The following is a 17,898-nucleotide window of genomic DNA, read 5'->3' on the forward strand; positions in this document are numbered from 1 at the left end:
CATTTTATTCATGTGGCAGAATGGCAGAGAGTGCAAGAGCTACATAAACAGTGTGAGCATGAAAAATGAGTTTACTTGGTAAATAAGCAAATGATAAACATGAAGGAGACAAGTATTCCTGGTGTAGACGGTAGGTCTACATTCACTTTGATTGAACTGTAAAATGTATCCTCATTCTGTAGATTTGCATACAGAAAGACATAATACTGTATTTACCATGCATACCATAACTTTCAAATACATGGTATGTATGTTATAACTCATGCTCTACAAAACATATAATCAACACCACACACAGCCAAAAGACACATTGCATGATCACAGAAATAGTTTCATTTAAAATGCATTCTTCATGTTTTTGGGGAGGAATGGAGCAGGCGATGATTAGGATGGTGCAGGTTAGTGGTGGTGGGTGTAAGAAGGTAAGAGGTGCTCTCTATAGTTAGGAGGGATTAGGGGAGTGATCGGTTAGAGCTACAAATTGCAGGAGGGGATTGAGATGGAGGCAATCTAACGGTAAACATGTCTACCTCCTCTGTAACCTCTGATTCAGGCAAAGCGCTGGGCACCACAGTGGGGGCCACAGTGGTGGAGTCAGGCTTATGTGTGGGCATCACCATGGTGGATTTGTAGAAGACTTCAATGGGGATGATGGTGTCCAGGGTGCTCACAGTTTGTGGCAACTCTGTTGGCTGAAAAGGTTCCTGGGATAGATACTCAGGCAGTGTTGTGGACACCCTGAGGAAGCCATCTTCAAGACCCTCCTCATGTTTTTTCTTCCTGGATGCCTTTTTGCCCTTGCCTTTGCGTTTGCCTTTAGAGCCTTTTTCCCTCTTCTTTTTGTTCTTTTTGCCTTTCTTGTCCTTCTCTGAGTGTTCCTGTGGTTCAGTGGGCTGGTCACTTTGCATCATGGCATCAGCCCCAAGTAAGGTGTTCTTTTATGAAAAAGGGAACGGAGGATGAGGGCACAGGGTAAAAAGACAAACACTATTGTGAATGAAAGACCAAAAAAAGAAGGTAGCGACCAACAGTTAAGTGACACAAGCAGGTCCCATGATGCCCTTAAAGGGCAGAATACCTACTTGGATTCCCACAGAGCTGTTAAAAACCTAAAGCAAACAAGAAATGAGAAGGGACAAACAAATATAGAGTTGTTTCCTCTGAGTCAAAGCAGAGGATATATTTGCTTGTGGGGTCAGAGGTCACCTAGTATTTAATTCTACAGAGGTGCTTGTTCTCAGTGTGCTCTGGCAACTAAACAAATATGGGTTGAGTCATCCTACAGAGTGATTTCCATTGCATGTGAGTGATATGACTAGCCTGAAAATGACACTGAGGGCCCAGTCTGTAAAAGACATCAGCGATGTGAGTAAGATCCACTTGTAAACAAGGTCAGTGTGTAAGGGAGAATGATGGGAAGTAGGTCAGTGGGGGGACAGATGTTGCCATGTTCTGGATCCAGAGCTCATTGCTCAGCTGTTGTTATCAAATCCAGCTGGAGGGCTATCGAAATGGCTGCACGCAACCATTAAGAAACCATCTCTGGGGCATAATCAATAATCATGGTGCAAGCAGTTGCAATGTGTGAACATTGAGTGTATACACGTGGCATACACATAAAATATAGACATGTACATATAAATATAAGCTCCTGTATCCTTTCAAGCTAAAACATACACAGGCACACACGTACAAATGTACACACACACAGTAACACCTTTCTGCCTCCTTCCTTCTTATCCCTTTCTTTCTCGCAGCACCATGTAAGTATACAATCATTTATATCAATGATTGATTTAATAGTCTCATGAATGCCCTGAGGATGGGAGACCTATTATATCATGTATGAGTTATCGGCTCTTGGCTCTGTCAATGCATGTGTGCGTGTGTGCGTGTGTGTCTGCGTGTATGTGTGTCTCTGTGTGTGCGTCCTGAACTTGACTCTAAGAATGCTCCACTGTTGGCAGCATTTGAAAGAAGACACTTCTTTGACTGATAGCCTTTTCCGCCTTAATCTCTCAAGTCTCTCTTTGCATACACTCGGTACACTCACTCTGTACTCAGACCTCTTCTTGGCTCGGGTTGTTGTCTGCTTGTAAATCATGCAGGTCTTAGGGGCATGAACTGTAGGTCTATTGATAGGCATGCTTTGCTCCTTTTACCAGCTGGCTGTGAAGCAAGTTCACTTTAGTATTACGTAAAGAACAGGATAATGTTTTAACATAAGAACTCAAAATAGAAGCGCCTCATATTGACGTCTAAAAAAAATACAGAGCCTCTAAGGGTATGTGGAAACACTTGCTGACAAAATAAATACAAATGTATTTAGATATCCTGGCCTTACTTACACTTCTGTGACTTAGAGGAACACAATCACATGAACAACTGTAGAACTGTATGAAGGATTTGCCTGAGCTTTTTCAGTGGACACTGACTCATACTGGTGGAAGTACTGACCTCCTGTAGCTCCAGGGCTCGGCTTTTGTAGGGCAAAGCAGAGTCACAGTCTGGTATGTAGTTAACACAGTAGTTGGCAGCAGCTTGGGGGTCCTGCAGAATCAGGAGTTGCTGAATCTCTCCCTGAAATCACCCAGAAAACAGGAGGGGGAAAAAGACAGACAAATGTCATGTTACAAGGCCGGGAATACAGAAATTGCTATTGCTATCTCACTGGAGCACTGACACAAACATACAGTGTCTTCTACTGCTCAGTGAAAAGACATTTAAGAGATCAGGAGACTGAACCTGTATCAATACACCCATAACAAAAGCAAAACGGCCCATGGTTATTCCTAAATGCAGAAAGAAAACTGTAATGCAGTAGCACCCTAAAACTGTCACTTCTACTGTCACTTCTATTCAACTGCTACCGACAATTGTGTTATTGTTTTTCCTTAACTACAGGAGAGGCATGCTTGTGTTCACAAAACAGTCAAATAGTGCTGTCTCACCCCCCTGCCAGGACCTTTTACTTCCCATCCTACCCTGCAGGCGAAGCCAGTGTGTATTCACAAACACGCACAGAGACAGCACTGCTTTACCCTGCAGCACTAAGCCGAGGGCCTCTGTTGGCCTCAATTGCCTTACAGTTAACATCAGCCATGTCTTCTATTCAGATTAGACTAATATATTACAGGTGATACACAATGCAAAGTGCTTTTAAGTAATGGTTTAATTGTTTACTAAATTATACATCCAGAAATTATAATGTAGAATACTTAAACCCATTTTTTCTGTTATATTTTTCTAACAGATTAATAACTCAGAGAATATATATATATATATATATATATATATATATATATATATATATATATATATACACATATATATATATATATATATATATACATATCAAAGTACACGTAACTGTGCACTGCAGTACTTAGTGAGAAATTATTCAGAAAGTAATTCAATACAAACAAAATGCTCGCCCTACAGCAGAGTGTTTGACAAGCTTTAGATTGGATTAGTGGAACAGATCTATGTAACTGACAGGCCATTGCAAACATACTGCCCGGTGAAATGTTATCCAGGGACAGCCGGGCAATGATTTGTCATAAAAATCAAGTCCAATTAACCGCTAGATGTTGTGCTAATTATATTTCCATTGTAATACACAGCTCGTGTATTCTCTAATACAGTTTAAATCACTGGTGATCAGCAATGAATCTTTAAGCAAAGTCTGAGTCAGCATACACCAAAGTTTAGAAAAGAGTGTGGAACAAATCATTCCAACACATCAAACAGAAAAGAAGTTGTTATCCACTTATTCTTCCTTTTTTTTTGGCTAAAAGCCAGTCAATTATTGCACTTTAAGGTGACTGACAGAGAGAAATAGTAAGAGAGAAAGGCAACGGGGAGTTAATCCAAACTAATCCAATCTCAATTTAAGATCAAAGGCGACTCTTTCACAGAGAAGTGTTGCTGTGTTTTTTTTGCCTAGCAGGGGCTGTCTTGTCTAGAAACCCACAGAGAGTGAAGTTATACCCCAATGTTCATGTGTGCCCTGGTGTCTCTGTAGGAGGACAAGGCAAGGACATATAAAGAGGACAAGCACACATTCATGTAGTCCCACAAATGTCCTGCATGAGGTCATACATGTCTCTGTTGGCAAAGGAGTGTAACCTCTATGATCGTCCTTTACTGTGCTCTGTAGAGCTGGTTAGCTAAACATCCTACTGTGTCACCAAATCCTGACTAACTCGACTTCATATGACGCCCTTCTTATTCATTTACATCGTCTTAATTAGGTTTCAATCTATTAAAAGTAACTTGCTTTGTTGTGTCAGTCACAACCTTTGTAGGTAAAAGAGAAACACAAATCTTACAACAAACTCAGTGCGATGAAACAGCATTTGGAAACAGATGTTCACAACTAATGAAAAACATCTGAACAGCATTTCGTATAAATAATATATGACATAAAAGAGACCTTGACCCATTGGATGTGTTTGTTCGAGTTGTGTGGTAAATCTATGGGGTTGCTGAACATTCAAATAAATTCAGCCCTTTAATGATACGCTTGACATGTCACGGTTTCAACATGCCTTTAACTTGCAAGCCAAAAACATTTCCTATTTCCAGACTGAAAGGGTCTGAATTTCCTAACAAATAAACACTGGGTTGGATCTTATCTAAGCAGTCAGCATGTTGTAGGCACACACACACACACACACACACACACACACACACACACACACACACACACACACACACACACACACACACACACACACACACACACACACACACACACACACACACACACACACACACACACACACACACACACACACACACACACACACAGCAGCAGCAGCAGCACTACCAGACATGTGGACAGTTTTGTGTTTGCTTTACTGCAATTGAAAGCAGAGTGTTGAATTAGAACACAAAACTCTTGCACAAAATCTGGAAGCAATAGATGCATTAGTGGCTGACCACAGTCCCCATGCTCCCACGCTGAGCTCCCACGCTGGGAGAACTGGGCCGGAACACTGGCCTCCACCCCCAGAACCAGGGCCTGGGAACAGAGACCCAGAGGTCAGCCTGCTTAATCTTTCCTCCCCTGGTACCAGCCTCACCCTGAGGTGTACAATACTGATGCTTAAATATAGACTGCAAGGCATACTTTACATTATTACTGCTGTGAATACATAGACTTTTAACATCAAATTTATTAAGGAAAAAGTATACAGGACTAGTTGGAGACCTTTTAACTTGCTCCACTAAAACCAGTGACACTAAGTGCAAACCACAGGAAGTGAATATATTGGACTAAAGAATGGATCTGATCATCAGATACTCTTCAGGGTATTAGTAATCACTGTAAATACTGCATCATCATCATCATCGTCATCATCATAACTATTCACCATATGATGATTAATGAGGGCATGGGAGTGTTTTTGGACTAAGTCCAAAGATTAAATGGTCTCCATTGCTTCTGAAAAAAAGACATTTATTGAGCCCACAAGGAGACATGTTTCTAACTGAAGTGATATAAAGCGATTTAAAAACTTGAACGTCTGTCAGTAAGGGAAGGGCAGGAAGGGAGTGGCGAGTGGAGAGAACTTACAGCATAGGAGGAGCAGATGAGGTTAACTTATCCAAGGTAAAGTATGAGGGTGGACAAGGTTAAGGAGGTAATTGTTGACTGCACACCCAAAAGGTAGACTAGAAAGGTAGTCACTAGTCATGACTGGGGACATCTGTTTTTTTTTCCTGGTCAAAGTAAACAAGGATGGGCTTTCTGTCTATTAGGCCAGTAGGGAGTGATAAACCCTCCCCCTGCACCGCCTTCAAAGTTTTACAGTTCCCAGTAGCAGACTGTAGGGTAGTTTGGGGACACAGGTGAAAGAAGGTTGGAAGATGCTCATATCTCTGAACTTGACTGTGCTTTATAAAATTGCTCATCTTTCCCTTTCTTTCTTGCCCCACTGTTCAGCACACTCAGAGCCCAGAGGGCATGGCAGGGAAGTGGCTGGAGCTGAGCTCTGTGTCATGCTATAAGGGAAGAAAATCAAGGGGAGTCTCTTTGGGATTTACAGTGGAGCATGAGTTGCAAATTGTCATGGGAAGAGCACAGAATGGCAAATGACAATAAAGGTCACTGCAAAGAAAAGAGAGAATTTAAACCACAGAGCTTAGATTTAATCTTTTTGTTTCTGCATTTTTTCCCAGCATATTCATTTATAAATGGACAAGTGGCTGAAGTAGTGCAGTCCAGCTTTTAAAAGGATCTCTCAGTTTCATTTTTCAAGTACTATTTTTTAAAGACTACAGCAGGATTTCAACATGTGATACATGATTGTCTCCAATCAGAGTGTCAATAATGTCTCTTCCCAGTTGGTCATACAGACCCCCATTAACACATTTATATCCCACAGATCTAAACAGAAGATGCCAAAAAGCAAAGCGAATGTGTTTTTTTTGGGCTTCGCAGAGAAAATGAGGAAGCTGGGCATGTCTGAATAAAAACAACAGCTACTGCTCACTTTCTCCCCAAACACCTCATTTTCTCTTCAACGCTTTGTTTCTGCAGGACTTGACTGACAGGGGACCCCTATCACCCAATTGCTTCTTGACCCATGATTGTCCCTCTGAATCTTTTCTTAACTTAAAAGGCAAGTGAATGTGAGAGGAAGGTATTTGAACATATATTTGGGTAACCTGAGTGTCTACCGCCCCCCAACATGTGAAACAAATCCATCCAGTCCTTTGTTTGTGGTCTGCATAAGTCTTACAACACAGAGAAAAATGCTTCGTTTCAAATTTGCTCTCCTTGTCACGTCACAGTGGAATTTTGGTTAAAAAAAATACCCTCCCCTCCCCTGATATCTCCACCCAGCTAGAGCTAAACTTTTGCGTAGGACCGCTTTTTTTATTCTCGCTACATAGGAGTGATGTCTACGGTGAAAACTCAGGGGGGCTCATTGCATTTAAAGAGACACACACACCAAAACGGAGCGTTCTGAGAGAGCTGGTTTATACAGGGTCACAAACCTCCTCTGGTGCTTGATTCATGTTATATTTTGACCAAAGCACAGCACAGATGTTTCATTTAGACCACAGGGGGACTGTTTGAAAAGGTGGAGGAGGGGGATAATATGTCCTATAACATACACAACTGTACACTGTAAAGAAAAATCTAATTTAATACATACGGTAATAGATTTATTTTATAGAGGAAGCTCACTCCAAATATTCTATTTCCAAAACATATTTCTCTTTTTTTTCCAGTAATACTTATGAATGCTGAAGTAGCATACATTTTCTCATTTGATCTTCAAACTTTTGAAAACCTTTGAACCATTTTCACCATACACAAGTTCTAGAAATGTTCAGGCCAGCAGTACTTGTTAAATCTGAAGAAGTTTAAAGAAAGAGGATAAAGAATAAAGTAAGAAAGACTTCCTGTAATACTAATCCAAATCAAATCAAGGTCATCAGGACATTCCCCTACAGCGCCTTGTCAGATGATTCAGCACACAGTATATGCACTGCATATTACACAAATTCCACAGTCTGCCATGGTTTCACTTGAATTAAATCTAACTCAACACAGAATTGAACAGTTTCACTCTACAATTACACAGTAGTTCTCAGTAAACAGGGAATTAGGTTTCCAGACTTAATGTAATGATGTCCTACCTCAAAAACAGCCTCATCCAGCAGCCGTGTACCAAACACAGTGACGCCCTCGGTGCTGACTACAGCGTTGTCCCCTCGCAGCAGTTTCAGGCTCTCCACCCTCTGACAGTCCAAGTACATGGTTACAGACTTGTCCTGCACACTGTAGGCAATCCTGTGCCATCTGAATGCAAAAAGAGAGAGGGGAATACATACACAGTTAAGCCCAGGCTGGAGGTGCAGGGAAAATTAAGCAATGCAAGTTTTTTGTATCTGAACCTCTTTCAAGTCAAGCAAAACAGAAGTGCATTTGAGCCTGAGACTGTGAAGGATTGATTTCTTAACCCCTTTGATCAAGTCAAATCATTGCAAAAGCTCCATGAGCATCTCATTCCCTTTAAAATCAGTCAAGGTCAATATAAAGACAGCTGTGTGAATCAGACTGCAGCTATTAGAGGCCTGCCTGAGAATTCAAGGCTGGATAAAGTTATACAAGCAAAGTTTTATATAAATGACACAGTGATGGTGAATCTGCTCTAATGTCACATCAACAGAGTGGGGCATTTTTATTTTCAGCTCTATAAAGGGAAGCATACTAAGCCGTCAAACTACCCACTTTCCATCAGCGAGGTTGATCTTCTTAAAGATGGGGTACATTTCCGGTGTGGGCTTTCCATGCTGATCCTCATACAGGAAGACAGGCGAACGACCCACTTCAATCCCCAGCTGCTGCACCCCCTGGTCATCATAGACTGAAAGCAGGAAGAACTGGGAGCCTTTTTTAGCTCGCAATGTAGCCATCAGGGAGAAATTTTCAGGAAATTTGGAATCTGTATGGAGGAGAGGAGAGGAGAGGAGAGGAGAGGAGAGGAGAGGAGATGCTTTTATGTCGTACAAGAGAGAGCACAGCAGGGCACAGACATTTTTATAACATGCAGGAACCACCCGCTGACGGTGAGACCTGAGTTAAGATAATAATGATGAAAAATATCGCCTGTGAAAGCAGCAAGCACCCACAAGGAAGAGCAGAGGGAGTTCAAAGTCAGATATCCTGAGGTTTTACAAGGAGCAGAATTCCTCACAAAAGTGACACATTTTAGGGCTTTTTTTCTATTCTATTTTTGGAAATCCTTGAGTTTTTTTCATTGCCTCATGTGAGTGACTGGAAGCTTTGCTGTCTAGTTTGAATAAAAACCCACTACCTGGGAAGAGCTGTTTGGTGGGAGCACTGAGCTGGATCTTTTTGTCTATCTTGAAGGCAAGGTCTGTCTCCTCCGTGCCCCTCCTGCTGCTGCAGAGACCAGCCTTCAAGGACACCCCGTCCATGTTTTCTGACAGCTCCAACACTCGCAGAACATCAACGGGATCAGCTGAAATGAAACAAGAGAAAAAATTAAGCATCTGCACATGGTGATGGTATTTGTAATTAAGCTTGTTCGTTCTTGTTTTTAAAGATGCTGCATAAACCCCCCTTAAGTATGCTAATATCCTTCTTTGTATTTGTTTTCTGTTTCTAGTAATGTATGAACAATTATAAAGACGACCCAGGAAAGGGTTGAGCTTGTGGGCAGATGGCAGCAGCATGCTGTTAGTGGAGTCAGTCTAACATTTAAACTTTGCCAGTGTGACGGCACTTTGTTGTCTGGATGGGCTAAGTGCTGGTTGTTACTCAGCTGAAGAGCAGGGTTTAGTGCGGCTGGTCTTAAAGTGCGGAGGCTTCCTGCTTCCCCGGAGTCGGAAGAGGCAAGCTCCTCTGAGATGTGGCAGCAGGTGGCCAGGCTGCTGTGGGTGTTATTACAGGATAGGGTTGGTACACAGCCTAACCCATAATCCTACTGCAGTGCACCTGACAGCTGACACCTGCACCCTGCAACATTATGTCTGCTTCGGATTTGAGCTTTTTACTTGCATAAATAACACCTTTTCTGACATTGACAAGATATTTCAAAGTAAAACTCTTCCAACATGTTTCTGTTTACTAGAAACATATCGCATTAAAGATTCCAATTAGATGTTATTCTTGTTGTAAAATACACAGTATCACATTATGCACATTTTCATTCAGCTTTGCAACTGTTCCGCCTGTAGATATGAGGTTTCTCCCAGTCTTGGCTCTCTCTCATTACAATGAGCCTGTGCTTTATTAGAAGTCTGCTGGTTGTGTTATTAGATGTTCTATTGATAAAGCGCTGCCATGAGCATTAGGCAGGATCAGAGCTTTGTGCACAGTCGGTCTCCAACCAGCTGCTATAGAGAACCTGTTCAGAGCAACTCAGCACTTAGCATTCCAGGCATCTGAAATGAGGATCCTAAACCCAAATTACCTCCTGTAGCTCTTGTCACTCATACAGAGTTCGCCTTTTATTCTCCTTGTTAATTAAACATGTGGACAGAGTTTACTGTTGCGCAGACATTGCTTGCAGAAGAACACAGCTTTACATTTTATGGCATTATTTATTTGCATAGCAGAGGTTGTTTATTCCAAGCAGCTTTGAGAGATCACCCTCATAGTCCCATAGCATGGCAACCAGGCTGTAAATAGGCTAAGCTGTGAATTACAGCTGGGTCCCAACAATGCACACATTAGCTACAGATCTAAAGGTATTTAAGACCTCAGGGTATACATTTTGCATCCATACAGAGTCATAAACAAGTTGCGTGAATCAAATAATTACAGGACCTGTTAACGTCTTACAGAAAAAAACGTTTGCATGTTATACGATGTTACAAGATCAAATCTGCTCCAGCCACTCTGACAGTTGACCAAATGTAAAGGAATAAGGGATCTGTTGACTTTAAAAGGTCACACTCCAGTCACCACTTCAAGTATGTTGTGCAAGTATGTGTAAAAAGGTCTTGTGTTAGTTATTGAAATGTTCAATGCTTTAGGACTTAATGAATGAATCAGGTCTTCCTGATTTGGTTGTCTGATCATTTAAAATTGATAGACAAGGATTAAGTTGGGCAGTGACGAAAATGTGCTGCAACCAAACTGACCTTTATGACATCAAAACAAAGACATGGCTTGCATGTCAGAGTGTCTTTTATTCGTATGATTTTCCCTCAGAAGGAGCGCATCGACATTTCTCCCGAAGAGCTTATTACTTGACACCAGTCTACTTTTACATCATGTCTGGGTCTTAATCCTTGATGTTTGTGTTTAATTGAATTGGAAGGAGCGTCTCTGTCTTCCTCTAATCCCATGTGAGCTCTGTGTACTTTCTTTGTAGCCTCCTTCGATTCCTGACTGCAAATCAATTTCCTTTGGACTAGCAAAGTTGGAAGTTTGTGTTTTATTCAAAGGTCAGAAACGCTCTCTCTCTCTCTCTCTCTCTCTATCTATCTATCTCTATTTGTCTCTCTACTGCTCGTCTTTCTATCAGTCTGTCTTGTTCTTTCTCTCCCATGTTTCCCCATGCACAGGGAGGAAGAGAGGTCATAAGTCAGTGTAGTTTGGAACAGTCTGAATACTGTTCTTAATTGAAACAACATGGATCTAATTTTCCAGGATTCTGTGGTTCATTTCATCCAGTGCACCACCTGACCGAATGGCCTCAAAACAAACTACCAGAATCTACTTTTCAGCAAAAATAGTTCATTTCAAGCAATCCAAGAATGGCATGTCAATGCACCCAAGGGTCCAAAGAAAGGAGAATTCTCCCTCAACCACAATGACTTTTAAAAATAACCATTGCTCAATCCTAACTTTGTTCCAGCTATGCATTGACAGGAGAGCGTTGACCTCTGACTCTCCCATGACAACAGAGAACAGTCAAAAATGTGCAACAATGCCAGAGGGAGAAATCTGAGACAAGTGCGAGAAATTCCTCCAAAAGGGAACAATTCACAACAAACTGCCAGTTAAACTTGCGGGGAATAATAGGCATCCCAAACCCACATTTGAAAAATAATCTGTAGAGAGATAAGTTTGGCAAGCAGATTCAGAGGACATGGGAAAACAATATGTTGGACTTAAACAGATGCAACCCTGATAGCTGCTGCACCAAAAAACAACAGACACCAGTTCAATGCAAGAATAACCCACATTAATACAAGCAAGTTTCTGCAGAACATCCAGTATTTCCCCATTTCAATACCACCAGCCTTGATTCTGGCGTCAAGAGGAAAACCCCAGGCTAGTGGCAGCCAGCCACGTCAAGTCTGGATCCAGGCAGCAGTCAATAAAAGACAGTAATCTATTCCCTTTTTTTGGATCCTTAAGTTGAGCCCGTTCTTGCAGGCTCCTCACCTATCCTGCAGCTCTGACTGTCTGAGCAGGCTTTGCTTGCATCTCATTAGGCTTTGTCTTGTAATCATGACTTTGTCTCACCTGTCAAATCGTGTTACTTCTATAGAAAGATAATAAGAGCCAATGAGCATTTAGCCAATAAACATCTTCAGGAACAGCTTCTGATGGACAGCAGTTACAAGCTGCAGCCTGATGGTTATTCTGATTGGCTTGTGACGCAGGCTGTTCTCCCACTACTTGAAGATGTGTTTCTACTCGCATTGGAGAATCTCTACAGACTGATGACTCAGAGTTTTTTCCATTCACAACAAAATGTCAGAGTGCAAGGGAAGTAGCTGAAATATCCAGAAAATTCACAGACATCTGGCAAATTTTGGAAAAAGTAGAAGCTAACGCACACTGTCCAGTATATACAGTAATTACTTTGCAGGTACAAAATCATACAGATTATGCACATAGACATTTCTTTTTCCTTATCTATCTTTTGTTTTTTCTCTCAGAAACAACCATATCTGCCCGGTAACAGTGCTGTCCACATGTCTGAGAGAAAAAGAAAATCTGGGCACTACCCTCTGGAAATGCCACCAAACACTACATCTGTTTATCTTCACGGCCTGTGTGACACTTGACACAGTCTCTCCATGCCTTGTGGTCATACAGCTCAGTCATACACGGACATAATGCGTTCTGTGTGTTACTAGAGCAAATGTCTCTGAAGACATTCTGTATGACTCACACCACCTACACTCAGCCCAGCCTGAATATACCCCTCACACACACACACACACACACACACACACACACACACACACACACACACACACACACAGAGTACTGCACTGTCAGAATGTATTGCGTCTGGGAAGTGGGGAATTTTAACAAGGAATTACACCAAAATGAATCTGGGCAATGACAACTTCTCATAGTATCCTGGACCACACCCTGAGATGAGTATAGGAAAAAGAACTGACTCTTGAACCTGCCATTTCAGTTGGGAGGCATCTTGTGATAATAAAGCAGCAATACATAATCATACAAGGAACATATGTCTATAAAGCAGAAACATTCTGGCAGTACACCTCCCCTCCCTTTTTCAACATTTGTTAACTTGTTAATTATATAAAGTAGTTCTGGGAAAGCTTTTTTTCAGATTCATTTAGCTGTAACAAGCTGTAAAACCTGTTGGGAAGAATCACGAAGTATTGGTAATAGATCCACTTGAATAAATCCAGACAGAGGCTCCATGAAGAATTGCCTTAATCTAATTAGCAGTGGGTGTGACCTTTTGTCTGGGTCACTGCTGTTTGTGGACAAGAACACTATGGGGCGAGTAGAGCTAATACACTCTGAACAGATGAACATCTCAACACATGAACAGCCAAATAGGACTGATACACTGACTCAACAGTAGGGGGGAAAAACAGCTCTTGGACCTCTGCCCCTGTCAAGATGTTTCTCTGAATCACTGTGTTGTTTCATTTGTCCAACACTCTTTAACTTGAAAACAGATGTTATTAAAAAGAGAGAAAGAGAGAGAGGAGTGTGTTAGAAAGACAAAGGTACATTTATTGTAACACAGAAACAAAGGCATTTACTAGGCTTAAAATATACAAGCTAAGAGGTAGAGATATTTATCTTTGCGGTTGGGTCTGCTTTCGGTTATCACTGAGAGTTTAGGAGCAAGTCAAGTCAGCCTTCCTGTGGACAACCCCTGGGAATAGTTTTATACTTATTCTTCAGGGTTATGTTAAGTCATGAATATTATTATGAGATTTAAAAAAAAGGTGATGATAAAAGCAACCCACAGTGCCTTACATCAATTTTTAAAAGCATTTTCAGCATGTAATACCAAAATATTTATAATACCACACCTTTAATATTTATAAGATGATACTCTGCAGCCTGTGTAGGCATGAGATACAAGATAACTAAAGACATGCAAACACAAGGGCCATGTCTGAATCTGTAGCTGCTGAGTTTCCTTTGCACATAGAGAGAGAATATTCTGGATCTACATTAAAACGAATTTAAAGAAGGCAGCACAAAGTAAGCCAAACTGTGTGCAAGGTTTTTTCTTTGTCTTTTTTTAAAGTTTTCCATTATTTATTTATTGTATTGTTTCTTATATAAACTGAATACTGGCTGACCCTTTGAATCATTTATGAAGAAAAATCACAATATCAATTAAAAATTCTAGGTGAATGTTCCAAAGTCTTCAATATGAAAACATTAATAAATGTATGGTCAGGGTGCAGTGCTGGATGTGGGTCATTGGTTATACATTGTTGTTTAGGCCAAAGCTCAGCGTGAGATTTTAAATTTCATGTGGAAGCTGCGAGTTTCTACTGGAATCTGGTCACACATTTCTTTCTAATTCACATCAGAACCAAATTCTTCAATCTCCACAGTTTGTTCTGCTCATGTTTGCTCACAGCGTGATGAGCTGACAGGCCAAAAGCTGCTCGGCCCATGGAGAAAACACCTGCCCCTCGCAGACCCTAACAGGGCAGGCACTACTACACACAAACACAAACTTTTAGACTTGTGAGGACATTCTTTAAACACATTAAATCCACTCCCAAAAATGTCTGCTGTATGCTTAACACTGGCCCTCAACCTAGCCTGAACCCTTTTTTTTTTTTAAACCCCATGTTAAAAGGTGGAGGGAGGGGTTAAAATGTACTGATTATGAACGATATCATACTTTTTATATTTCTGAGGATGTCAGGTTAGTAAATATATGACACAACAGATTTGCATTTTCATGCACTTGTCCTGTACACACACCTCCTAAGGCACAGAGGATTACCGCGATACAAACATGCAAACACACACAAGACCAAAGCTATTAAAGTTTCATCCCAAGCTGTCATTTAGTCTCTCAGACATCAAAACATTGAGGAGTTTGTAATACAGGTATATACACAGGCTCCTTTTGAAGTCATGTCCCTTTGTGCTTCTGAGGGAAAGACATTCTTCACAGGATGTGGGCCTCTGCGGGAATCATTCCCCCTCTATGTTAGCAGCTTAGTGTCTATGCTAAGTGACACTTAGCAGGTTCAGATAAGTTGAAATATGAGTGAGGTCACAGTGTCACGCAGAATAGCAGACTATTTTTTACACAGGGTATAATAAACCTAATGACTTTGAGCTCCACTTAGATGTGATTGACCATATGAGGGACGATTAAACTGTCCTGAGGCTCATAAACTGGGTGAAAGAGGCAAATGAAATAGAAGGGGGCACTGCAGTGAAGTCAGCTCCTCTGATGTCTGCTCATTGTAATTCTACAGGAGAAATCTCCAACCGGTCCCACAGAAAGCTTCTTAAAGCATCGAGTGATCAGAAACCCAGAGCCACAGAAGCCTGAGGGGACAGGAGTCACTGAGTTTCTGGAAGCCAGATGTGAGTGGAATACTATAGATTGCAGTCCAGTTTCATGAATTGTTTAAGCATCACCTCTGCATATTAAAGAAAACTATTCCCCCTCATCAAATGTCTGAGATGCAGTTTGATATAATACTTGCAGCATCAGCAGCTCGGGGACAGACATCAGCATATCAGAAACGTGTAGTGTTTAATGTTTCCACTGGAGAGACACAAAATCAGGAACACACTAGATCCGTAACAGGCGTGGAAATTCCTCTTTTCATAGTCTGTATCCTGCAAAATTCAGCTGCTTTTTCATTTGTTTTCATTTGCCTCTAATTTGTTGCCAGATCAAAGGCAAACAAGGCTCGCCATCCTCCTTTGGGAGTCGGATGCAGGATTGGCGAAGAGGCTGGATCAAACGGGACCCAGTGAGGCGGCTGTAGGCACGTTTCTCTCCCCCCCCCCCCGTCATAGAATCATTCGAGCATAAGGCAGGGCATAGGCAAGAGGAAAAGGATGATGTAAATGAAGAGATAAGGCAAATAGAATGATAAAACAAACACTCCCTATTCCCAGGCTTTGAAAAGAACAGAAAGAAAAAAAGAAAGATGAACAAAAATGTGTTGAGGCAAAAGAACAGAGGATTCTAAGTGAAACTAACTGTGGACGTGTGCAAGAATGTCTCACTTCCTGTCAGCAAACATGACTACAAAGTACTCTCTCATCTCTGTGGAACACACACAGAAAACATATGGGAAAACCTTCATGCACTGAAAAATAAAAAACACACACACACACACACACACACACACAACCCGACTGAGGGTCACAAACACGATATCAACCATGTGTACATATCTAAGACCTCGATATCAGCTCCACCATATGTCCAGCACTTTTAAATCATCTCAGCCTCACACTTCACAGGCGCTCATTAGAGAGCAGGGACACCAGGTCCGCTGTGTCACTTGAATGTGAGTGTGTCCTTTTGGCTCACTTCTCACTGCCATCAGCCAGCTATAAAGAGTGAGCATGTGGTAAAGCCAAGAGTAAAAAATAAGGCATCTTTAAGCACTTCTTGGTGACCACGGGGTTAACTCCTGCTGTTGAGACATGTCACTCCATCAGGGAGTCTCTAAAACACAGCACCTGCAAGGAAATCGTCTGCTGGCCAGTAGAAGACACTCAGGACACGGCCACAGGGCGTGAAGCCTGTGTGGGTGTCAGACAGCCATGGGCCAAATGACATACTGTATGCACAAGCTGGCTGTTCCTGGCTAAATTTGGGACAAGGAGGTCCTGAAATGGCTGAGGCACTTGCTGAACAAGGCAGAAAATGTTGACACCTGCAGTCAGACTAAGAATCAGACAGACAGGCACAGCTGCAGAGGTCAGCCCTCTTCTTGCAGGTGGATAAACTAAACAGTGAGGGCAGTCACTCTCCTTCAAGAAGACAAAGTGTGATTATGTTACAACAGTGTAAAATATGACCCGAGGTGGTCGCCTGCAATAAAACGTGTATAATATTAATATGTGCCAGAATACTCATAATAAGGCAGTAAGAGTGTTAGTGCTAAGCGCCTTCACTTAAGACCTGTGCGAGCAGAGGGCACATTAAACAGATCCATGACAGGAATTTTAATCTACTCAGCTCGGTCAGTGTTCAGCCATTCACCTCTTTCTCAAGCCAACGCTAAACCTCTTCACAGTAAACCGACGCTGGTCACAAGCAAACTCAAACATGACATCATACATCTCCTGAGCGCGCTCCAAGTCCTCCAGCACACCTGACGCGGGAAGAGGACGTTAAAATCTAAACATTGGAGATGTGTTCAATAACAATGCAAGCTGGAGCAGGAAACGTGGAATAATTCACAGCGTGCCTCTTGTGCAAGGATAAGCACGATTAACAAGTATGCTGCTATGCATATATAACAAATATCTCATAAGCTACAGAAAAACGTAAATCATTTGCACACTTCTGAAAGGTTCTGACAAGTTCTAAAAGTAATTTGGAGACAGCTCACAGTGTTCATTTCAGCCTGAGGCGACTCTGTGGGGCAAGTTTAAGCATCACCAAACACCCACACAGATCTAAAGCACTGATAGTATTTAAATTAGGATGCAAAGTAACAATAACGTTTAAAAAAAAGAACGTTTTTTGCGTTAATGTTTTGGTATCGGCTGGGTTCAAATAGCCTGCTGAATGAAAGTGACTTGCAAAGTGTTGATAACTTAGAGGGGTCAGTGCATCATTTAGTAAATGCAGTGACGGGACTACTTTTTGACATTTTCACCAACGTTTGTAGCACATACATATCTCTATTATTGAACTGAAGGTGTTCAAATATGGATACTTTACCCGCTTGTGTCGCCGTCACATGAAGTAGAATCAAAATAAATAGCGGTGTTCTCCTGCGTGACCTGCTCCTTATTAAATGATCCATCTTTACCAGCGGAGACCCCCCTCTGCCTCTGCCTCCGCCACCAGAACTTTCTGCTGCACAAATTATATTAACAAAAACTCAGCAGCCATGCGGGGAGAAAAAAAAAAAGAGAGAAGCCAGTCTGTAGTTCCACTTGCTTGATAGTTGGAGAAGTTTTGTTGTGGTGGCTCCTCTCAGATTCGCTCTGTCCCTCTC

General features: G+C 41.7%; 1 protein-coding gene across 2 annotated transcripts in view; it reads right to left on the reverse strand.

The window, feature by feature from the left end:
- The window catches only part of col5a3a (collagen, type V, alpha 3a), a 49,905-nt gene extending 32,007 nt beyond the window's left edge, over positions 1-17,898 (reverse strand). The window contains exons 1-6 of one of the 2 annotated variants that reach the window (XM_061026236.1): positions 17,619-17,898; positions 8,838-9,005; positions 8,252-8,465; positions 7,657-7,819; positions 2,458-2,580; positions 531-935 (exon numbers count right to left, since the gene is read on the reverse strand). In XM_061026236.1, the coding sequence (XP_060882219.1) occupies positions 531-935; positions 2,458-2,580; positions 7,657-7,819; positions 8,252-8,465; positions 8,838-9,005; positions 17,619-17,703 (1,158 nt within the window). In that variant the 5' untranslated portion in view covers positions 17,704-17,898. The remainder of the gene's footprint in view (positions 1-530; positions 936-2,457; positions 2,581-7,656; positions 7,820-8,251; positions 8,466-8,837; positions 9,006-17,618) is intronic. The other variant, XM_061026237.1, reaches the window with a different exon arrangement.

The sequence above is a fragment of the Labrus mixtus genome, chromosome 20, assembly GCF_963584025.1.
Source record: "Labrus mixtus chromosome 20, fLabMix1.1, whole genome shotgun sequence".
Lineage (NCBI taxonomy): Eukaryota > Metazoa > Chordata > Actinopteri > Labriformes > Labridae > Labrus > Labrus mixtus.